The sequence below is a fragment of the Ranitomeya imitator genome, chromosome 1 (genome assembly GCF_032444005.1).
Source record: "Ranitomeya imitator isolate aRanImi1 chromosome 1, aRanImi1.pri, whole genome shotgun sequence".
NCBI classification, from domain to species: domain Eukaryota; kingdom Metazoa; phylum Chordata; class Amphibia; order Anura; family Dendrobatidae; genus Ranitomeya; species Ranitomeya imitator.
The window spans coordinates 523,370,027-523,395,459 of record NC_091282.1 but is presented as its reverse complement, the minus strand read 5'-3'; the positions used below and the strand labels follow the sequence as shown (position 1 = coordinate 523,395,459).

Here is a 25,433-nt window from a genome sequence, read left to right as displayed (position 1 = left end):
CAGTTTTTGAAGGCGCTAACCACAGATCTTCTCTGGATGTAAACTTGTGTAAATGCTTCTGTCTCTTCAAGGAATTTTCACACAGACTCGATGTTGTTGAGATCAGAGCTATGTGGGGGGCCATGTCATCACTTCTAGGGCTCATTGTTCTTTGTTACGTGAAATATAATTCTTAAAGGGAATCTGTCAGCAGGTTTTTGCTGTGTAATCTGAAGACAGCAGTAGATATAGGCTAAAACACAGAATTCAGGGATGTGTTACTTGTTAAAGTGTGATGCTGTTTACAAACTATGAAGGATTTATCACTAAGATTAACATTGCTTGTCTGGCAAATAAGCAGCTCACTGTCTATGGGCATTATGCATGGAGAGCCTGGTGGGGGCGGGGTTAGCTTTCTCAGCTCTGCTTCATTCTAAATCTAAAGTGTACCTAGAAGTTGCTGTGTTGAAGGCAAAGGGCAGTCATCCCAAATATCGATTGAATTTAGATTTCTCTTTTGTTCCTTCACATTGTATTTTGCTAATTAATGACACTAAAGTAACAATTCTATTTTTTAAAGCAGTTCTTACTTTACAGATTAGTTTCCACACTATCCAAACACTTCTTACTTTGTCTTTTTTTCAAACTACTATGTGCTTATGTTTGTGAAATCGAACAGAACCGTCTGGGAATTAAATAGGTTCCTATGTCCAAAATGAGTGTCTTCAGGTCTGGTAACAAACATAAAATACTGATTGCCAGCTTCTCTGGACGCAAAAAAGTAACCACATGTATGCTTTCTGCTGTAATGCCAGCTTTCAGGCTTGCATAGTATATAAACTGTACTGCCTATTAAATGCTTATAATTTCTGTAATTGTGCTTATATGGGACTAGAATAATATTTTTGGTCAAAACAAACAAAAACACCAAACCATGTTTCTTATATATGGCATTTCATAAACTGACTTTATACTCATATTATATGATTTTATACCTCCTTTTTCTTGCACTTTATCCTATATCTTCTTTGTCTGCCATTGTATCCTATTTACTTAATTGGCATAATACACTTAATGACATAAATGAGCAATGGTTTTGACCTATCTGCTAGCCTTATTAATTTGCTCTAAGAGCTTCACATCATACAGTAGAGATTTTGTCATCTAAAAGTTCTGATATTAAAGGCATTTCATCATAAACAAGCAACTTTCCAATTTACCTCTTATTATAAATGTTCTCCATCCTCAAGAATGTAGGGATACTTAATATTGTAGTTTACTTCTCATTGACTAGGTTTACTCTGGAGAATATTATTAGCTATGCCTTCAACATCTAACAATAACAACCTACATGAAATAGAAGTCTATGCTGCATATCTTAAAATTTAATATAAATCTTTATTTGAATAATTCAAAAATCAAACATAAAAAAATATATATATTAATAAATAAGGGGAAATAAATAACAGATACTGTACCTACAGATTAAATATCAGGTATAAATCCTTCAGTATGTATGAATAGGTAACATATGCTCCACAAGATTTACAATATATCTCTATACTAACATGTAATCAATTATAAATCAATACTCTCATGATACCTTCTGTTCACAAACTGACCTAGAATGGGCAGCATTAACAGTGCATAGTGCGAATTAGTCTTATACCCATGTAAACATTATATAGTGCAATCAGTAATATATTAAATAAGGTGCAGGCATTTCAGTGCATGAAATAGTGGAGTCATAACCTGTAGGTGAAGTCCAGGCCCCGACGCGCGTTTTGCGGTGTTGCTTCTTCTTAGGGGGTCTGTCTTATGGGAATCTGTTGGTTTTTATATACTAATATCTCTAATCAGTGTCAGCGATTTGAGCGGCGCTTCTACCCCAGAGAACCGGAAGTCCAGTCACAGCAGGTCAGCGTCACACTCCACAGCTCCACGCCCCCTCCGATGCGTGAGAAGGAGACGCGACTGCTGCAGAGTTACAGACGCGTCACCACGGCAACCCGAGAACCGGAAGTCCAGGGGAAGCACTGCCCCGCTGCAAAGTGTATGGAAGCAGCTTCTATATCACCCTGGCAATCCATCGGAGCGAGGGAGATATTTCAGCGTCTATTAAGGAAGCCTAATATAAACCAGAAACATTTAATGCGGGGTTTTTAAATAAAAAACAGAGGGGGGATGAACCGGTAACTACATATACACATCTATACTCTCTCCACTGTATTTCATGCACTGAAATGCCTGCACCTTATTTAATATATTACTGATTGCACTATATAATGTTTACATGGGTATAAGACTCTAATTCACACTATGCACTTTTAATGCTGCCCATTCTAGGTCAGTTTGTGACTAGAAGGTATTATGAGAGTATTGATTTATAATTGATTACATGTTAGTATAGAGATATATTGTAAATCTTGTGGAGCATATGTTACTTATTTATACATACTGAAGGATTTATACCTCATATTTAATCTGTAGGTGCAGTATCTGTTATTTATTTCCCCTTGTTTATTAAAATATATATATATATTTTATGTTTGATTTTTGAATTATTCAAATAAAGATTTATATTAAATTTTAAGATATGCAGCATAAACTTCTAATTCATGTAGGTTGTTATTGTTAGATTGGAAGCGCCTGCTTACAAAGGACCCCTCTTTTTTGGCCTTCAACATCTATTAGCTGAGGGTCCTTGTCCCAAGTGCTCTTTGGCCAATGCTGCTGTTTCAGACATTGCTGTTGTGGGACCCAGCTTTAAGATTAGTGACGACATTGGAAAGAAAAGATGTTATTGTGCTATCAGTTGTGCTAACAACTTGTGTTTCCCCCTCAAACTTTAAACATGCCTCAATCACACCTATCCTCAAAAAGCCCTCACTTGACCCATCCTCTGTATCTAGCTATCGCCCTATATCACTTCTCCCCTATGCCTCAAAACTACTGGAACAACACGTCCATCTTGAACTGTCCTCCCATCTATCTTCCTGCTCCCTTTTCGACCGCTTACAATCAGGCTTCTGGTCACACCATTCCACTGAAACTGCCCTAAGGTCAATGACCTATTAACCGCCAAGAGCAAGCGACACTACTTTATCCTCCTCCTCCTGGACCTGTCCTCTGCCTTTGACACAGTGGACCATTCCCTATTACTACAGACCCTCTCATCCCTTGGCATCACAGATTTGGCCCTATCCTGGATCTCATCATACCTAACTGACCGAACAGTCAGCGTCTCCCATTCACACACCACCTCCTCACCTCGCTCCCTATCTGTCGGAGTCCCACAAGATTCAGTTCTCACTTTTGGCCTGGGACAGCTCATAGAATCTCACGGTTTTCAGTATCATCTCTATGCTGATGACACACAGATCTGCATCTCTGGACCAGATATCACCACCCTACTAACCAGAATTCCTCAATGTTTATCCACTATTTCATCCTTCTTCTCCGTTAGATTTCTAAAACTTAACATGGACAAAACAGAATTCATCATCTTTCCCCCATCTCACGCGACCCCCCCAATGAACCTATCCATTACAGTAAACGGCTGCCCACTCTCCCCAGTCCCACAAGCTCGCTGTCTCTGGGTAATCCTTGACATTGATCTCTCCTTCAAACCGCATATCCAAGCCCTTTCCACTTCCTGCCGCCTTCAACTCAAAAATATTTCCCGGATCCGTACATTCCTAAACCAAGAATCTGCAAAAACCCTAGTCCATGCCCTCATCATCTCCCGCCTCGACTACTGTAACCTACCGCTCTGTGGCCTCCCCTCGAACACTGTCGCACCCCTCCAGTCTATTCTAAACTCAGCTGCCTGACTAATCCACCTGTCCCCCCGCTATTCCCCAGCCTCTCCCCTCTGTCAATCCCATCACTGGATCCCCATTACCCAGAGACTCCAGTACAAAAGCCTAACCATGACATACAAAGCCATCCACGACCTGTCTCCTCCATACATCTGTGACCTCGTCTCCCGGTACTTTCCTGCACGTAACCTCCGATCCTCACAAGATCTCCTACTCTACTCCCCTCTTATCTCCTCTTCCCACAATCGCATACAAGATTTCTCTCGCACATCACCCCTACTCTGGAACGCTCTACCACAACATATCAGACTCTCACCTACAATCGAAACTTTCAAAAAGTGCCTGAAGACTCACCTCTTCTGACAAGCCTACAGCCTGCAGTGACTACCGATCGACCAAACCACTGCACGACCAGCTCTATCCTTACCTACTGTATCCTCACCCATCCCTTGTAGATTGTGAGCCCTCGCGGCCAGGGTCCTCTCTCCTCCTGTACCAGTTGTGACTTGTATTGTTCAAGATTATTGTACCTGTTTTTATTATGTATACCCCTCCTTACATGTAAAGCTCCATGGAATAAATGGCGCTATAATAGTAAATAATAATACTTTGTAAAGATGTAGAATTTCCTGTATAATAATTTTCCCCTGTTCACAGCAAACAGCTGAAGGAGCCAGTTCCTTCACAGCCAAGTATAGAAGATATTATTCAGGCAGTATTAAAAGAGTGCCGGAAAGAAAATGTCAAGTACAGGATTATAGCACTGAAGTGTGCTGCTGACGTACTGGAATCGACAAAGGAGGATCACTTCCAAGAATTAACTGACATACTATTTCCCTTTATACAAAAGGTAAAATCCATTTCAGTAGATGTTAATACAAATTCCTAAATTATTTTGTATATGCTAACAAAATGTTCACTCAGTTGCATCGCTATTCTAGTCTGTGTTTGCCTATCACATAGTCATTATTACATGTATTAGAGAAATAGTGAGAAAAATAATAATAATCTTTTATTTTTATATAGCGCCAACATATTCCGCAGCGCTTTACAGTTTGCACACATTTATCATCGCTGACCCCTATGTGGCTCACAATCTAGATTCCCTATCAGTGTGTCTTTGTAGTGTGGGAGGAAACTGGAGAACCCGGAGGAAACCCACACAAACACGGGGAGAACATTCAGACTCCTTGCAGATGTTGTCCTTGGTGGGACTTGACCCCAGGACTCCAGAACTGCAGCCTTGAGGAGTCGGAGTCTGAGGTTTGGCTTACCGACTCCACAGCCCTGGCCTGAATATCCTCTATGGATTGGGCAGTACCTCATCTACCTGTACCCTCATGCTACTTGGCTAGCTCCAAGGCTGACCAACAAAATGTTGAGTTGACTCTGCTATTGGATAGTTTCCCCTTTCTATGAGCTTTTTGTGGGTTTTTCTCCAGTACATTATTTTTATTAATCTTGAGATTTCATATTATTATTGGATGTAATCACACCTTTGAAATGATGTTCTTTTCTATCACTACATAATGTATTCATGTCTGTATGTTTCCAGGTTTTTTCCCAGTCTGATGAAGGGTGTTCTACCCTTGACGTTACATATGTGTAGGTCGACTGTTGTGTGATAAATGGACATGAAATATTCCTAATAAAATCTAGTTAAGCTTCTCTACGTGCCTTTAGTGTGCAGTTGATTTCCTCTATCCACTACAGTTTGACAGGATCTCTGTGGTTGGCTCTTAAGGTATTAGCACCCTCCACAAATTTAGAAATTCCCAAAGGGCATGCCGTTTTGATAAAATGCATCTGTGAGATGTCAGATCAATGTAGCATTTTAGTATGTAAGATGTATTATGTGCAACATGGTCCCAATCACCAAACTGGTTGGGGGCACTGGATTTAGGTTGCTCTCATGTAGAACTTCAAATGGGACTTTGGAATTCCACTTTTTTTTATGTGGACGTTACTTGGACTTAAAAATATTAATCTGAATCCAATTCCTTTATGTCTTGCAAGGTAGGTCCTTACTCTGACTGACTTGATCTATTTAGCAAAGGGAAAGGAAGGCTCTGGTAGGAGAGATCTGAGCTCCCTGTCAAATGGTTTCTTACTATTAACAGCCTATGAAATGTCTTGCACACAGGCATCTAAGGAAACTGTGGGGGCTCGATCACCAAAGGAAGAGGAGGATGAGGAAGAGCATGAAAAAGCGAAAGAACAGCACACAGAGTCTTTGGTGTGTGCCTTCTCAACTCTTGGCAAGGCCTGGCCCAGAAATCCTGACACCCAGCGTAAGTTCTATCGGTGCACATTGGGACATGCAATACAGCTGAAAGCGTTAGCAAAAAACGGAGATGTTGCCCTTAGCTTCAGCTCTAGATTTGATACCTACAACTTGATTTGTTGCTATGGGTAATAATTGTTATTTTTGACTGCACTTATTTTCATGCATGAAGCCCAGACTGAAAATAATGCTGATAATACTGATAATCACTCTTTGTGTGGATCTAGCTTCAATACCAGACTGTGCAGTGCTCACCTGGGTTGGCTGTATATAGCAGGCCCAACACTGTAGAGGGCTTGTGAGGCCACCAGCTCCACACGTTGGTTCCTAGGCTGGAACTGGAGTCACCGTTTGAGAATCAGAAAAAACTTGCGGGCTACTCCATGGATGAAGGATGTCCAAAGTCAGGTCATACGCATGTACCTCAAGTAGGAGTTGGATCAACTCCGAAACGTGTAATAAAAGCCCTTCATCTACCTGACTTTGGACATCCTTCATCCACTGGCAGCGAAAGGAATATACAGCAAGTTTTTTCTGATTCTCAAACGGTGACTCCAGTTCCAGCCTAGGAACGTTCTTAAATGTTCTGTTTTACACAAACAACGTGTACAATATTGTATATGTCCCGTTTCTGTCTTCATTGTCCAATAGGCTGCTACCGTTTTGAAGTCTGTAGATTAATGTGCGAGAGGCTGAAGCTAAGCACATGGAAAGTTCAGCACGCCGTCCTCCAGTCAATGAACGCCTATTTTCAGGGGTAAGTTTGGTCGTGGTAAACTTAAATGTTAGTTCTTCACAAATGAACTTTGTTGTTACTCCAACGCCGTTGGTTTTTACGTAAGCTGCTTACAGCCCTGCTGGTTATTATGGTGGCTGTGTAGTCATTGCAGTTTTATGGTAGCTGAGATTACTGTGGCAGAAATGTTTCTTTTCCTGATAATTACTACAATGAATCCGCCCACGCTGCACAGTGTGATAGATTCTCTAGTCCAGCAGTATGCAAGGTAAACAGTGAGAAGTACTATGCAAATGGTCATTCTAGAATTAACATTCCCCCCAGCAATCATCTGCTGCCATCTCCGGATGTAAACCACTTACCCACAGATCACGGCATTGTTCGCTACACAGTGTATGTCGCTGTGGTGCTCCATTTCCTACACTGTACCCCCAAGTGCTGCCAGAGATGGTACCCGCTCGTAGGTGTCAGACTCCACTAGCATACAGACTGCACGCTGGACTGTCAAAGCCAATGGACTGATTATCTCCATGGACCCTCTTTCAAGCAGTACTTCGATCCGATTCTCTGATGAGACTTCCCCATTCAAATGGCACATCAAAAACAGAGTGCATCTGGACACAAAAATGTTAAAAATCGTATCCGCATGGAAGAGAGTAAAGAACCTAAATGTATTTTTGTCTGCGAGTCCTGTTGTATTGCATTATTTTATTGAGAATACAATAATGCCTTTTTTTTCTAGCTTGCTGATCTTAGAAAAGGAGCATTCAGACAGTACAGCCCTGACAGAAATCCTGACAGAAGCCTGTCCAGCACTTGCACATTCTCTAGGTACTGCATTAATCTTTGTATTGTTCCTAGTGATGAGCAAGCGTGCTCAGATAAGGTGTTATCTAAGCATGCACGAGTATCTTCAGCGGGCTCTAATGCTATGTTAGAGTCCCCGCGGCTGCATGTCTTGCGGCTGTTGGACAGGCTCAACATGTGCGAGTATTGCCTAATAAACAGACAATCCCTGCATGTGTTGTGGCTGTTGAATTGTCGTGAGAAATGCAGCTGCTGGCACTTGAACATAGTATTTGAGCATACCGAAGCTGCTCTGTTAGCACTCGAGCATGCTCTGATAACACCTTATCCTGGCACATTCGCCCATCACTAATTGTTACCATGATATATAATTTTAGCACTAGCCTCTCAGTTTTTCTTGCTTATAGCTGCAAATCACCTGCATAGACAAAGGTAAAATTCTGACTGTCCTTATCCACCCGTAGAGGGCATTAAGAGATCACTTAATCAAGGTGATAATGCTCAGAATTTTTTTGTGCAACTCGGCACTTGCCAGTCCAGACCAGCTGCTCCAATGTGAGCATGGTGTGAGTTAGACTGGTCAGTTTCATCATCAGTTATGCCACTATAGTGGCGTAACTTACTCCAGAAATGGCTGGCATGTTTTTGGCCTCAGCACACACTGAGAATCAGACGCCCCTGATTCATTAAGCAGCAATCGCCACTTAATAAATCGGGTCAGTTTACTCCAGCGATGGCTTCATTAAGATTGGTACAGCGTACGCCAATCTTAATGAATCACCCCCTAAGTATTCGAAAAGCTTCCCTAGTGGCTCCTGCAGAAAGTATTTTACTATTTCTCTCTATGGAGTAGAACTGGAGCTCTACATGACAAATAAAACTGTGACCACTATTGAAAAACAATGATATTAATAGGTAGCCATGAACATTGGTTGCTTTAATAATATCTGATTGCTGTTTTTATCAGCAGTATTCTGATATGTGTATTTCCATTTGCCAGAAAATAAGAGTTATGCATCTGTAAGACAAGAAGCCATCTCGGTAATAGAAGTAATTCTACAGAAACTTGAAGGTAAGTGTATGTGAATACTCACGGTGCTTTCCGAACATAAACCAAGAGCAGTAATTATGTTGAAGAGCTGGAAATGTAATATATTATAATAAGAGTAAGTATTACGGAATCTGAGTACATAATTCTAACCTTAAATGTTTCAAAGATTATATTGGGAGAATCCATTTTTGCTTGTTTTTTCTGTGTGTTCTAATTGCCGACACACCTCAAACAGACTTGTGAACAGACAAATATGTTTATATATCTATAGTGGCATGTAAAAGTTTAGACACCCTTGGTCAAAATTGCTTTCATTGTGAATAGTTAAGCAAGTTGATGATGAAATGATTTCTGAAAGGCTTACAGTGAAAGGTGGCACATTTTCCTTTCTATTTTAGGCAAAAAATGTTGTCATATTTTACATTTTAAAAATTACAAAAAGGAATATGGTCCTATGCAAAGGTTTGGAAACCCTTGGAGATTTGTGTGCTCAGATAACTTTGACCAAGGTGTCAGACCTTATTTAGTCTGTTACGATTATGGCTTGTTCACTATCATCGTTAGGAAAGACCAAATAATGCAAATTTCCCAGCTTTATAAAAACCCAGCTTCCTTTAACCTTGTGCCAAAAACAGTAGCCATGGATTCTTCTAAGCAGCTGCTTAGCACCCTGAAAATTGTGGAGGCCCACAAAGCAGGACAGGGCTATAAGAAGATAGAAAAGCTTTTTCAAGTTGTCCTTTCCTCAGTTCGAAATGTAATTAAGAAATAGCAGTTAACAGGTACAGTGGAGGTCAAGATAATGTCTGGAAGACCAAGCAAAATATCAGTGAGAGCTGCTTGTAGGAATACTAGAGAGAGAAATCAGAACCCCGCGCTTGACTGCAAAAGACCTTCAGAAAGATTTAGCAGACTCTATAGAGTTGGGGTACCCAAACCCCTGATCTGAACATCATTGAAAATCTGTGGTTAGACCTCAAAAAAGCAGTGTATGGTGCCCAAACTTTTGCGTCAGCCCATTTTCCTTTTTGCAATTTTTAAAATGTAAAAGCTGAAAATATGTATTTTTTTTGTCTAAAATACAAATCTTTAACTTTAGGCCTTCTAGAGATCATTTAATCTTCATCTTGCTTAACTGTTCACAATAACAGTGATTTTGACCAGGGGTGCCCAAACTTTCACGTGACCGTCTTCTCCACAACAGCTTTAATACATGGGGAGCCTCTATCACTCTTTGGTGGTGAGGAATATCTCTTTTTACCATTGTCTTGGAACGCACTAATAAACACATTTAGAGAAAAAAAATAAAGAAAAGTTGTATCTTCTTGGCCAGCATTTATAATAATTTGCCATCAGGTCTATTTTTTTTTTTTTTTAATTCGTTTATTTATTAATCACAAATAAAATACAGTATAAATGTTTGTCTTTGTTATTGACTTGCACGGTTACATTCGCAAGAAAGGAAAAGACATCAGAGCATACATATACCAATCATTCGTATATATATAACAGAAGACATATGCATAAAATTATGGAACTGTCAGTATGCAAAGTTCCTAAACTACAACCAAACTAAACCAAACTAGACTAAGCCTCCAAAGCTACTACTACTTCGCCTTATTACAGTATCATTATACTCTCTATTGCGCAATATCTGCAGAACAAGAGGTCAAATAAACTGTATCCTTATCAATTGGTTAGATCACAAAGTGAGATGGGAGGCATTCCACCTATCCCAGATTTTATTGAATTTACCCGGGCAACCCCTATTCTGGTAGAGTGTGCGTTCATATGGGACAATTGTGTTCACCAGCTCAACCCAGGACCTAAGCGTGGGGGGGTGACCCTCCCATCCACCGCAACGCTAACATCTTTCGTGCCAAAAATAATACTTCACGTAAAAAGATCCCAACATAATGTTCCCAAGCCTCCTCATCCCACACTCCAAACAGACAAACCAGAGGTTCAAGAGGAACCGGGATTGATAGTAGTGAGGTCAATAACGACGTTACCTCCCTCCAATATTGAAAAATAATTGGGCACTGCCATATCATGTGTATGAAGTCAGCATCTGGTGAGTGGCAACGCAGACATTCCGACGTCGAGTATCGACCCATCCGAAAAAGTCTCACTGGGGTCAAATATGACTGATGAATTATATATAACTGGGTCATCTTGTTATTAATTGACGGGGACCTCTGTGACCTTAGACGTACTATCCCGTCGAGGTGCCCTGGGCTTATCTGACCCTGGACGGGATAGTACGTCATAGCCGATCGGCCGCGCTCACGGGGGGAGCGCGGCCGATCGCGGCCGGGTGTCAGCTGCTTATCGCAGCTGACATCCGGCACTATGTGCCAGGAGCGGTCACGGACTGCCCCCGGCACATTAACCCCTGGCACACCGCGATCAAAGATGATCGCGATGTGCCGGCGGTGCAGGGAAGCACCGCGCAGGGAGGGGGCTCCCTGCGGGCTTCCCTGAGCCCCCCGCAGCAACGCGATGTGATTGCGTTGCTGCGAGGGTCTCCTCACCTCCCTCCCTGCTCGAGCCCCGGATCCAAGATGGCCGCGGATCCGGGTCCTGCAGGGAGGGAGGTGGCTTCACAGAGCCTGCTCAGAGCAGGCACTGTGAAGGCTGCAGCGCTGCATGTCAGATCAGTGATCTGACAGAGTGCTGTGCAAACTGTCAGATCACTGATCTGTGATGTCCCCCCCTGGGACAAAGTAAAAAAGTAAAAAAATTTTTTTCCAAATGTGTAAAAAAAAAAAAAAATAAAATTCCAAAATAATGAAAAAAAAAAAAAAATATTATTCCCATAAATACATTTCTTCATCTAAATAAAAAAAAAAAACAATAAAAGTACACATATTTAGTATCGCCGCGTCCGTAACGACCCGACCTATAAAACTGTCCCACTAGTTAACCCCTTCAGTAAACACCGTAAGAAAAAAAAAAAAAAAAACGAGGCAAAAAACAACGCTTTATTATCATACCGCCGAACAAAAAGTGGAATAACACGCGATCAAAAGGACAGATATAAATAACCATGGTACCGCTGAAAGCGTCATATTGTCCCGCAAAAAAAGAGCCGCCATACAGCATCATCAGCAAAAAAATAAAAAAGTTATAGTCCTGAGAATAAAGCGATGCAAAAATAATTATTTTTTCTGTAAAATAGTTTTTATCGTATAAAAGCACCAAACCATAAAAAAATGATATAAATGAGGTATCGCTGTAATCGTACTGACCCGAAGAATAAAACTGATTTATCAATTTTACCAAACGCGGAACGGTATAAACGCCTCCCCCAATAGAAATTCATGAATAGCTGGCTTTTGGTCATTCTTCCTCACAAAAATCGGAATAAAAAGCGATAAAAAAATGTCACGTGCCCAAAAATGTTTTCAATAAAAACGTCAACTCTTCCCGCAAAAAACAAGACCTCACATGACTCTGTGGACCAAAATATGGAAAAATTATAGCTCTCAAAATGTGGTATTGCAAAAAATATTTTTTGCAATAAAAAGGGTCTTTCAGTGTGTGACGGCTGCCAATCATAAAAATCCGCTAAAAAACTCGCTATAAAAGTAAATCAAACCCCCCTTCACCACCCCCTTAGTTAGGGAAAAATAAAAAAAAATGTATTTATTTCCATTTTCCCATTAGGGCTAGGGTTAGGGCTAGGGTTAGGGCTAGGGTTAGGGCTAGGGCTAGGGTTAGGGTTAGGGCTAGGGTTAGGGCTAGGGTTAGGGCTAGGGTTAGGGCTAGGGCTAGGGTTAGGGCTAGGGCTAGGGCTAGGGCTAGGGTTAGGGCTAGGGTTAGGGCTAGGGCTAGGGTTAGGGTTAGGGTTGGGGCTACAGTTAGGGTTGGGGCTAAAGTTAGGGTTAGGGTTTAGATTACATTTACAGTTGGGAATAGGGTTGGGATTAGGGTTAGGGGTGTGTCAGGGTTAGAGGTGTGGTTAGGGTTACCGTTGGAATTAGGGTTAGGGGTGTGTTTAGATTAGGGTTTCAGTTATAATTGGGGGGTTTCCACTGTTTCGGCACATCAGGGGCTCTCCAAACACGACATGGCGTCCGATCTCAATTCCAGCCAATTCTGCGTTGAAAAAGTAAAACAGTGCTCCTTCCCTTCCGAGCTCTCCTGTGTGCCCAAACAGGGGTTTACCCCAACATATGGGGTATCAGCGTACTCAGGACAAATTGGACAACAACTTTTGTGGACCAATTTCTCCTGTTACCCTTGGGAAAATACAAAACTGGGGGCTAAAAAATAATTTTTGTGGGAAAACAAAAAGATTTTTTATTTTCACGGCTCTGCGTTATAAACTGTAGTGAAACACTTGGGGGTTCAAAGTTCTCACAACACATCTAGATAAGTTCATTGAGGGGTCTAGTTTCCAATATGGGGTCACTTGTGGGGGGTTTCTACTGTTTAGGTACATTAGGGGCTCTGCAAACGCAATGTGACGCCTGCAGACCAATCCATCTAAGTCTGCATTCCAAATGATGCTCCTTCCCTTCCGAGCCCTCCCATGCGCCCAAACGGTGGTTCCCCCCCACATATCGGGTATCAGCGTACTCAGGACAAATTGGACAACAACATTTAGGGTCCAATTTCTCCTGCTAACCTTGGAAAAATACAAAACTGGGGGCTGAAATATAATTTTTGTGGAAAAAAAAATATTTTTTATTTGCATGGCTCTGCGTTATAAACTGTAGTGAAATACTTGGGGGTTCAAAGCTCTCACAACACATCAAGATGAGTTCCTTAGGGGGTCTACTTTCCAAAATGGTGTCACTTGTGGGGGGTTTCTACTGTTTAGGTACATTAGGGGCTCTGCAAACGCAATGTGACGCCTGCAGACCATTCCATCTAAGTCTGCATTCCAAATGGCGCTCCTTCCCTTCCGAACCCTCCCATGCGCTCAAACGGTGGTTCCCCCCCACATATGGGGTATCAGCGTACTCAGGACAAATTGGACAACAACTTTTGGGGTCCAATTTCTCCTGTTACCCTAGGGAAAATACAAAACTGGGGGCTAAAAAATAATTTTTGTGGGAAAAAAATTTTCTTTTATTTTTATGGCTCTGCATTATAAACTTCTGTGAAGCCCTTGGTGGGTCAAAGTGCTCACCACACATCCAGATAAGTTCCTTAGGGGGTCTACTTTCCAAAATGGTGTCACTTGTGGGGGGTTTCAATGTTTAGGCACATCAGTGGCTCTCCAAACGCAACATGGCGTCCCATCTCAATTCCTGTCAATTTTGCATTGAAAAGTCAAACGGCGCTCCTTCCCTTCCGAGCTCTCCCATGCGCCCAAACAGTGGTTTACTGCCACATATGGGGTATCAGCGTACTCGGGACAAATTGGACAACATCTTTTGAGGTCCAATTTCTTCTCTTACCCTTGGAAAAATAAAAAATTGGGGGCAAAAATATAATTTTTGTGAAAAAATATGATTTTTTATTTTTACGGTTCTGCATTATAAACTTCTGTGAAGCACTTGGTGGGTCAAAGTGCTCACCACACCTCTAGATAAGTTCCTTAGGGGGTCTACTTTCCAAAATGGTGTCACTTGTGGGGGGTTTCAATGTTTAGGCACATCAGTGGCTCTCCAAACGCAACATGGCGTCCCATCTCAATTTCTGTCAATTTTGCATTGAAAAGTCAAACTGCGCTCCTTCCCTTCCGAGCTCTCCCATGCGCCCAAACAGTGGTTTACTGCCACATATGGGGTATCAGCGTACTCAGGACAAATTGGACAACAACTTTTGAGGTCCAATTTCTTCTCTTACCCTTGGAAAAATAAAAAATTGGGGGCAAAAATATAATTTTTGTGAAAAAATATGATTTTTTATTTTTACGGTTCTGCATTATAAACTTCTGTGAAGCACTTGGTGGGTCAAAGTGCTCACCACACCTCTAGATAAGTTCCTTAGGGGGTCTACTTTCCAAAATGGTGTCACTTGTGGGGCTTTCAATGTTTAGGCACATCAGTGGCTCTCCAAACGCAACATGGCGTCCCATCTCAATTTCTGTCAATTTTGCATTGAAAAGTCAAACTGCGCTCCTTCCCTTCCGAGCTCTCCCATGCGCCCAAACAGTGGTTTACTGCCACATATGGGGTATCAGCGTACTCAGGACAAATTGGACAACAACTTTTTGGGTCCAATTTCTCCTGTTACCCTTGGTAAAATAAAACAAATTGGAGCTGAAGTAAATTTTTTGTGTAAAAAAGTTAAATGTTCATTTTTATTTAAACATTCCAAAAATTCCTATTAAACACCTGAAGGGTTAATAAACTTCTTGAATGTGGTTTTGAGCACCTTGAGGGGTGCAGTTTTTAGAATGGTGTCACACTTGGGCATTTTCTATCATATAGACCCCTCAAAATGACTTCAAATGAGACGTGGTCCCTAAAAAAAAATGGTGTTGTAAAAATGAGAAATTGCTGGTCAACTTTTAACCCTTATAACTCCCTAACAAAAAAAAAAATTGGTTCCAAAATTATGCTGATGTAAAGGAGACATGTGGGAAATGTTACTTATTAAGTATTTTGTATGACATATCTCTGTGATTTAATTGCATAAAAATTCAAAGTTTGAAAATTGCGAAATTTTCAAAATTTTCGCCAAATTTCCGTTTTTTTCACAAATAAACGCAGGTACTATCAAAGAAATTTTACCACTATCATGAAGTACAATATGTCACGAGAAAACAATGTCAGAATCACTAGGATCCGTTGAAGCGTTTCGGAGTTATAACCTCATAAAGGGACAGTGGTCAGAATTGTAAAAATTGGCCTGGTCATTAACGTGCAAACCACCCTTGGGGGTAAAGGGGTTAAGGGGAGAGTCAAGAACGTCCTCCCACGCTTCACTCTGCATATCGGAGATAAGTCCCTCCCATTTGCTCTTAACCAAGTCTATGGCCGAATTCGCTCCCATTGACAACAGATATGTGTACAAAGATGAAATAAGACCTTGAGGTCCCTGTGATTTAAGAATGCCTATCAGTGGCAAAGATGAGATGTTGCGATTTGCTCCCACATTTCTAATATATGACTGAATAGCTGTTCTAAGTTGCAGATAGCGGAAAAACTGAGATCTTGGAAAAGCATATTTAGCCTGCAACTGTTCAAAAGACATAAAGAACCCCTGATCGTATAAATCCCCCACCGAGAAAACCCCGTTGGAAATCCAAAAACCTGCAGATGGATGATCTATCAACATGGGGAAATAACCATTGTCCCATAAAGGCATTTCAGCAATAATATCTCCAAATCCAATAACTTTTTTAATCTGCCTCCAGGCTGATCGTGCCAGTCGGAGCATAGGTAACATGCGGGGAGCGTTTATTTTCCCCGACTCCAAAAGGCCCAATGGACATTTAGCGCTAACAGAACTAACCAGATGACTCTCAGAATTAGGGAGGTAGTTATGAGGCATCCATTTACTTAGTGCTCTCGCCTGTCCTGCCAGATAGTATAGAAAAAAATCAGGCAATGCCGCTCCTCCCCCCTGCTTAGATCTCTGCAAAGTAGTTAATTTAAGCTTAGGCCTGCTTTTTCCCCATATAAACGAAGCAACCTGAGAGTTTAAGTTGGTGAAGAAGAACTTCGGCACAGTTACTGCACTATGTTGGAGACAATAGTTAAATTTAGGGAGCAATATCATTTTAATGAGGTTAATACGACCTGCCACAGATAGTGGAATCTTGCTCCAGGACGCAAATTTCAATTTAGCGTAATCCAGCAGAGGGAGAATATTGAGCTGTAAGTCCGACCCGCTATGTTGAGACATATATATACCCAAGTATTTGAACCTGAAGGGAACTGAAGGTAACTGGCCACAGTCTTTGAAAAGAATGTTTCTGTTTGTTTTCACTTTCACCCCTATAATCCTTCACTTTCTGCTACCTCCCCTGATCCCTACACAAAGTAAGGAACTGTTCATCTCTTCAATCCTCCCCATCCATCTCACCTCCTCCTTAGAACTGTTCCTTAACATACAATCTCCTGTCTCCAAGCACAGACAGCCCCCTCACGCCCTCTCCTGCTCCCACCTGCTAACACTTTCTCTGCTCCTTCTTACTGCTGGTGATATCTCTCCAAATCCTGGTCCTCCTCACCATATTCCCACAATCATTTCTACCTCCCATCCACGCTCTAGCACAAACTTCCGTAACCTCTCTAACCTTATACCCATTCACCCAGCCCCCGCTTCCCCAGTCCCACTAACGGGAGCTCTGTGGAACGCTCGCTCTGTCTGCAACAAGCTCTCCTACATCCATGATCTCTTTGTTACTACCAAACTTTCCTTCCTCGCCATCACCGAAACCTGGCTCACCCCCTCTGACTCAGTCTCCCCTGCTGCACTCTCTTACGGTGGCTTCCACCTTTCCCACACACCCCGCCCCAGCAGCAAACATGGCGGAGGAGTTGGTTTTCTCCTGTCAGATAACTGCTCCTTCACCCCAATCCCACTGCCACCCTCTTTTACCCTCCCTTCCTTTGAGGTGCACTCTATGCGCATCTATTCCCCCACCAACCTCCAACTGGCTGTCATTTACCGCCCCCCAGGGCCAGCCACCATCTTCTTTGACCACTTCACCACCTGGCTACTTCATTTCCTTTCTGCGGACATCCCCACTATCATCATGGGCGACTTCAACATACCCATTGACACTTCCCTCTCAGCTGCCACTAAACTTCTATCTCTCACTTCCTCCTTCGGCCTCACTCAATGGTCTTCTGCAGCCACTCACAAAGACGGTCACACACTGGACCTCATCTTCACCCGCCTCTGCTCTATATCTAACCTCTCTAACTCACCTCTTCCACTCTCTGACCACAACTTTCTCACATTCTCATCTCTCTCCACTCTATGTCTACAATCCCCACCCCACAAACTTACACACCCTCGCAGAAATATTAAACATCTTGACCTACATTCATTCTCTGAATCCCTCCTCCCCCTCACAGGCATAAGCTCCATACACAATGCGGATGACGCTGCTGCTCTATATAATACCACAATAGCTGTAGCTTTGGAATCTGCTGCCCCACTTACACATACCAAAGCTCGCAAAATCAACAGACAGCCCTGGCACACCAGCCTGACCAAAGAACTTAGGCGAGCTTCCAGGGCTGCTGAGCGCAGATGGAAAAGATCCCACTCTAACGAGCACTTCATCGCATTCAAACAGTCCCTCACTACTTTCAAGACCACACTTGCCACAGCTAAACAAACCTACTTCTCATCTCTCATATCCTCCCTCTCTCACAACCCTAAACAGTTATTCAACACCTTTAATTCTCTCCTCCGTCCCCCAGCACCTCCTCCCTCCCCACTTATCTCTGCTGAAGACTTTGCCTCATTTTTCAAGCAGAAGATTGATAGCATTAGAGACAGTTTTGGTCAACAACCCCCAGAGCTCTTCCTCCCGATTTCCCAGCCCTCCACCTCCAAAACCAACTTCTCCACCATTACAGAAGATCAACTCTCCACTCTACTCTCAAGATCACATCTCACCACCTGTGCACTTGACCCGCTCCCATCCCACCTCATCCCAAACCTCACCACAATCTTCATCCCAACCCTAACCCATCTCTTCAACTTATCTCTAACAACTGGTGTTTTCCCCTCAAGCTTTAAACATGCCTCCATCACACCAATCCTCAAAAAGCCCTCTCTTGACCCATCCTCTGTATCTAGCTATCGCCCTATATCACTTCTCCCCTATGCCTCCAAACTACTGGAACAACACGTCTACCTTGAACTGTCCTCCCATCTCTCTTCCTGCTCCCTCTTTGACCGCCTACAATCTGGCTTCCGGTCACACCATTCCACTTAAACTGCCCTAACTAAAGTCACCAATGACCTCTTAACCGCCAAGAGCAAGCGACACTACTCTGTCCTCCTCCTCCTCGACCTGTCGGCTGCCTTTGACACAGTGGACCATTCCCTATTATTACAAACCCTCTCATCCCTTGGCATCGCAGACTTGGCCCTATCCTGGATCTCATCATACCTAACAGACCGGACATTCAGCGTCTCCCACTCACACACCACCTCCTCACCTCGCCCTCTATCTGTCGGAGTCCCACAAGGTTCAGTCCTTGGGCCCTTGCTCTTCTCCATTTACACCTTTGGCCTGGGACAGCTCATAGAATCTCATGGCTTTCAGTATCACCTCTATGCTGACGACACACAGATCTACATCTCTGGACCAGATATCACCTCCCTTCTAACCAGAATCCCTCAATGTCTGTCCACTATTTCATCCTTCTTCTCCGCTAGATTTCTGAAACTTAACATGGACAAAACAGAATTCATCATCTTTCCCCCATCTCACGCGACCCCCCCAACGAACCTATCCATTACAGTAAATGGCTGCCCACTCTCCCCAGTCCCACAAGCTCGCTGCCTCGGGGTAATCCTTGACGCTGATCTCTCCTTCAAACCACATATCCAAGCCCTTTCCACTTCCTGCCGACTGCAACTCAAAAATATTTCACGAATCCGTTCATTCCTCAACCATGAATCTGCAAAAACCCTAGTCCATGCCCTCATCATCTCTCACCTTGACTACTGCAATCTCCTGCTCTGTGGCCTCCCCGCTAACCTCTCGCACCCCTCCAATCTATTCTAAACTCTGCTGCCCGACTAATCCACCTGTCCCCCCGCTATTCCCCGGCCTCTCCCCTCTGTCAATCCCTTCACTGGCTCCCCATTGCCCAGAGACTCCACTACAAAACCCTAACCATGACGTACAAAGCCATCCACAACCTGTCTCCTCCATACATCTGTGACCTCGTCTCCCGGTACTTACCTACCTGCAACCTCCGATCCTCACAAGATCTCCTACTCTACTCCCCTCTTATCTCCTCTTCCCACAATCGTATACAAGATTTCTCTCGCGTATCACCCCTACTCTGGAACCCTCTACCACAACACATCAGACTCTCGCCTACCATCGAAACCTTCAAAAAGAACCTGAAGACCCACCTCTTCAGACAAGCCTACAACCTGCAGCTACCACCGATCGACCAAACCGCTGCATGACCATCTCTACCCTCACCTACTGTATTCTCACCCATCCCTTGTAGATTGTGAGCCCTCGCGGGCAGGGTCCTCATTCCTCCTGTACCAGTTATGACTTGTATTGTTTAAAATTATTGTACTTGTTTTCATTATGTATACCCCTCCTCACATGTAAAGCGCCATGGAATAAATGGCGCTATAACAATAAATAATAATAATAATAATAATAATAAGTATTTAAAGTTAGATACTATGGGCAACGAGGAAAGAGTATTGAGATTAGATGCTGGGGACTGAGAGAGAGGCATTAGAGCAGATTTATCCCAGTTAATATATAGGCCCGAGAACCCACTAAATCTATCTATGGTAGTAATCACCCTCGGTAACGTCTCTTCCGTGTTATCCATGAATACTATCATGTCATCAGCGTATAAACCAATGGTATCAATGCGATCCGCTATTTTTATACCCTCAATACCGGGAAGATCGGAGGCGTATTGCCAATGCCTCTATTGCTAGAGCAAATAGGGCTGGGGAAAGGGGACACCCTTGACGGGTTCCCCTATATAATAAAAAGGGCTCAGAGATGGAGCCATTTACTATTATGCGGGCCTTTCATTTCATGTATAATATATTAACCCAATTCAGGAATTTAGCCCCGAAACCATATTTCTGCAGACAAGCAGACAAAAAGGGCCATTCAAGAGAGTCGAACGCCTTAGCTGCGTCCAGCGACGCCAACGCCCAGTTATTATCAGGTAACAAAGAACTGTATTGGATTATTGATTGAACCCGCCTGATATTTATAGAGGTACTCTTACCAGGCATAAAGCCAGTTTGATCCGGGTGTATAATATCCAGTATAATAGAATTCAGCCTAGTGGCTAAAATTTTAGTAAAAATCTTATAGTCTACATTTACTAACGATATGGGGCGATAGGACCCGCACTCTAATGGATCTTTCCCCTCCTTTCTGAGTACAATAATATGTGCCTCATAAAAAGTATCGGGCAGACATCCCCCTCTCCATATCTCTCTGAATACTTGCAATAAAAGTGGAGCTAGTACTTCTCGGTATTTCCTATACAATTCAACTGGAAAGCCATCTGGCCCGGGGGCCTTCCCAGAGGCCATATCCATTATAGCTTGCTCTATTTCTTCTAGGGTAAATTCAGCGTCCATAAAGGCCTGCTGGGTGGAATTCAGTGTAGGGAATTCTATATCGGATAAATATTCTAAACAATCTGAAACACTGAAATCGCTCTTGGACTCGTATAACCCTTTATAATAGTTATAAAAGCACTGAAGTATTTCCTCGGTGGTGGTGTTCAACGAGCCATCTGGCGAGCGAAGTTGTATTACCATATTAGACGTGTTGTGTTGACGTACCAGGAAAGCTAGAAATTTCCCCGCCTGATTCCCCACTTCAAAATATGATTGTCGCGTAAAAAACAGCTTACGTTTGGATTTAGTGTCCAGGTGTTGGGCATATAATCTTTGCAGGGTTAACCACTCAACCTTATTGTTGTTAGTTTGACTGGCTGTATATGCGGCCTCAGCATCTTTCAAGCGTTGCTCAATCTCATCGTCGTCCCTCGATGTCACCCTTTTAACATAAGAAATCGTAGAGGACAAACAGCCCCTTAGGTACGCCTTAAGGGCGTCCCAAAATAAATTAATATCCTGAGGTTCTGGGTGAGATCGAGTGTAACAATTCAACTGGTCAACTGTTCTATCACTTGAATCTATTAGTTTAAGCCAAAAGGGGTTCAACTTCCATATTCTACCGTTAGTCAGTTTCCCAAATGTAAGCGTGAGAACGATTGGACTGTGGTCCGAAATTCCTCTATTACCATGTTCTATACCGCTTACCCATTGCACTAAGCCGACAGACCCAAAAATATAGTCTATACGGGACAGGGAACCTTTAGTAGATGAGTGGCAGGTATATCCTTTTTCCCCAGGGTGATGTATCCTCCACAGGTCCACCCAGCCACTATTTTCTATGAACAGTGCCAGCTGAGTCGGGGCCAACGAAGAAGACAAAGACAGAGGTTCCCCAGACGACCCATCTCCCAGTCTCAACCTATCCAGACCACTATCCATGACCAAGTTAAAGTCACCCATACAGATAACACGTGCGTCTGGGTAATTTAAAGCAAAACTCATTGCCATCTTAAGTACTGAAATATTAGCTGGAGGGGGGTTGTAAATGCACAATATAACATATTCACGGGAATTAATTAATGCATGAACAAAAACAAAACGCCCCTCTGTGTCCCGCCGAATCGTCCGGGCCTCCCATCGAACATCTCTGTGTATTAACAGTGATACCCCTCTCGAGTAGCTGGTATGGAACGCATGAACATGCCATTGTACCCAGGGTTTCTGTACGCTTCTGGCTGTATCTCTAGTTAAATGCGTTTCTACCAGGGCCACAATATGAGGATGATATCGTCTGATCTGGGAGAACACTTTAATTTTCTTTCGGGGTTATTTAATACCCCGTATATTCCAGGTCATACATATCAATTTAGACTCCATATTCATTCCTTAATCTATGGCATACAATGATGGTCAAGAGAGGTCTACAGATTACGCATAGATAACCATAACAGCTCTGGAGGCGACTTTTACCTAAATACTCATTAGGGCTAGTTAAACTTAACAAAAAAAGAAAACTTAACAAGAACTGAACAAACCAGGAGCATTGTTTATCGCTCCCATCCTCAGATAAACCTGGGGATACCCCCGCTGACTCCAGCGTCCGGTATTGTTGGTGTTTTGGAACGCTCGCAGAGAGAGCTCCAATTTCAGAAATTTAAAGAGACATTAGTTGGTCGGAAACTTTTCAGGGTTCCGTTGCATTAGACTTCCCACGGGATCGCAGCCAGTCCTCTGCCTCCGATGGGTCATTGAAGAATAAGGAGGAACCATTGCAGACCACCCGGAGACGTGCTGGATAGATCATGGAGTAGATGATATTCTTATCTCTGAGTTGTTTTTTGGCATCCATAAATCTTGCCCGCTGTTTCTGAAGTTCGACGGAGAAGTCTGGGAAAATCGAGATTGTAGCACCATTAAACTTGATGGGACTCTTTTGTCGCGCCAGTCGCAGAATAGCATCTCTGTCCTTGCAGTTAAGGATGCGTGCCAGGAACGGTCTGGGTGGGGTCCCAGGAGGAAGGGATCTCGTAGGGACTCTATGGGCTCTTTCCACCGAGAACGTTGGGGAGAATGTGTCTCCCAAAGAGGATTTGAGCCAGTCTTCCAGGAATTTTTCAGGTTGCTGGCCTTCTGAGCGCTCCGGCAGACCAATAATGCGAATATTGTTTCGACGCAGTCTGTTTTCCAAATCGTCTGCCTTTTGTTTCCAGGCATTTATGGACCCAGCAACTTTCGCTAGTTTTGCCTCCATAGGTTTAGTAGTGTCCTCCACCTGAGACACCCTTGTTTCAACTTCTGTTATACGTCCCTTCATGGTCTGCATGTCTTGTCTTAGGCGCCCCACCTCCGTGTGTACATCTTCTATTTTTTTCAGAAAGAGATGTCCTAGTTAGAGATATAGCTTGCATTAATTGCTCAGATGCTTGTTTAAGAGTCAAATCATCTTGCTCACTCTCATCAACACTATCAGAGAGACGGATTTTCCCCCGCTGAGCTTGTGAGGAACTATTTCTAAGAGATCTTGCACCATCTGAGGTATCACTTCTAGCGAATTCCTTTAGCCTGTCAGCTGCAGTTGTATTCTTTGGACGGTGCATGGTTAATAATTGTGTGGCCCAACAAAGTAATAAAGTTAGATCTGCAGAATGATTATATGGTCACACCAAGGTTGTGTGTGACGTGTATCCCGGCTGGGCACCCCTATAGTCAGGAGGTGTACTGCTATATAATAAGGGGGCACAGGCTGCCAATATGGTGGAAACCCCTGTTACAGGGAAAGTTCTTTTGCAGCGACGGCAGCAGAGGGGAGGCCCAATAGAAGTGCAGCCGACTGTGCTGTGATTAATAGGGGAGCGTGGGGCTCAGTCTTTCAGAGCACTCACCACGGTTCCCCTTAGTATGTGTATAGCAGGTTAAGCGCTCACTTCCCAGCCACGCTGCGGTGACAATGAGCCGCACCGCACCTCCTACTGCAGGAGCGCGCGCTTCAGTAGTGACTGCCGCCCATACAGCCGCCGCCGCCAACGCAAGCCTCTCTGTCCCTCCGTCGGGCCCGGGTCCCGCAGCTCTCACCCGCAGGTGCCAGGTACCGTCCGGGGACTAAGGGGGGTTCCAGCCACAGCCGCAGACAGCCTCGCGCCGTCTGCCCGCAGAGCGTCCTCCCAGGAAAATGGCCGCCGTCACACGTGGAGCTCACCGCTCCGCTAGGTATATTCTCTCCTCCGGCTCCTTCCAGTCACTGTTGTGGTCCCTTCCAGGGGTCGGCAGCCTCCAGGTCTCCAGGAGCCTCAGCAGAGGCAAATTGTGTATTTAGAAGGGGTCTTATATGCAGGATGTATACAGGATTCTAGGAGCTCTCTCAATATGCGTCCTTCCTCGCTCACTCCATAGCCACGCCCCCATCAGGTCTATTTTAATTTATAGCTCATGATATGACGCCATCTTTATTACAGCCCAAAAGCAAACGCTTTTTATTCTTTGTTTAATCTTGTTGGTTGTATCCTTATTTTTCCAGATTCAGAACAATGGGAAAGCCTTACAAGAGACAACAGAAACCTGCTCATCACATCTTTATCTACTATGGAACTCGACGGCAGACCAGACCTGAGAGAGAAAGGATTGTTGCTGAAGAAAAAGTTGGGGAACTTAAATTAATATGTATAAAAATGGTTACCTGTGCAACTTGCTTCGTGGATTTTGAGATAAATTCAACACAAGATTACATTTGCGATGTAGCATGCATCATTCCACGCCTAAAATAAATCTTTCCATGACATTTATTTGCTTGTACATTTTCTGCATTTTATAGATCACAATAATGGGTAAGCACATGTGTATAGACAGCTGCAGGTTTACATGAGCATTTTATGAGGGCCCCTATGTACTACAGTAACAAACTAAAGTCTGTTTTTTAAAAAAAAAAACTCTTAATTGGTCAACTGATTATTTCTAAATTATTAAAACACATAACTGTGTTTATCCGCCATTCTCTGATAATATTTTTGTTGTTCTTTCCTCTGTTTAGCAATATATAACTGATTCAGGCAAGGTGCACACTGCATTTCGCACTTACCTACAGAGTGATTCTAGAGCTTTCCCGATTTCTACTACAGGGTGATTCACTCTTACTGTAGTTCAGGAATTCAAAGAGCTCAATCAAGAGAAAAGAATTAGCTATTGCCGTATTTTCTTTCCTTTGGGGTCATTTGAGGGGTCGAGTGTGCAGTAACAAGCCACGAACATTACAGGCCCCCTCCAAGAGAACATACAGCGAGAAATTCAGGCTATGACCCCATTCACCCTGTGCATTCAACAATATAGAACGGCATGTGCAGGCGTGCTTGGATGCGAACGGTGGACATTTTCAACACCTGCTTTAAAACGTCAGTTTCCCATGAACCACAGTCTATATTTCAGTAAAATATATTGTCTCCTTTAGAAGTTACAGCTATTTTCCATTAAAGTAGCGAATAAATCACGCTGTATAGTGTTACTATAGACTGCCATTGGTCAGAGTCAGGCCAAAAGTGTGTTCTT

General features: G+C 43.2%; 1 protein-coding gene across 2 annotated transcripts in view; it reads left to right on the top strand.

The window, feature by feature from the left end:
* Nucleotides 1-25,433, top strand: part of ECPAS (Ecm29 proteasome adaptor and scaffold) — a 290,433-nt gene that overhangs the window by 196,403 nt on the left and 68,597 nt on the right. Inside the window, exons 44-49 of one of the 2 annotated variants that reach the window (XM_069766926.1) lie at nucleotides 4,458-4,650; nucleotides 5,944-6,091; nucleotides 6,736-6,841; nucleotides 7,563-7,651; nucleotides 8,628-8,699; nucleotides 24,412-24,581. In XM_069766926.1, the coding sequence (XP_069623027.1) occupies nucleotides 4,458-4,650; nucleotides 5,944-6,091; nucleotides 6,736-6,841; nucleotides 7,563-7,651; nucleotides 8,628-8,699; nucleotides 24,412-24,551 (748 nt within the window). In that variant the 3' untranslated portion in view covers nucleotides 24,552-24,581. Of the gene's footprint in view, nucleotides 1-4,457; nucleotides 4,651-5,943; nucleotides 6,092-6,735; nucleotides 6,842-7,562; nucleotides 7,652-8,627; nucleotides 8,700-24,411; nucleotides 24,677-25,433 lie in introns of those variants that run through there. The other variant, XM_069766915.1, reaches the window with a different exon arrangement.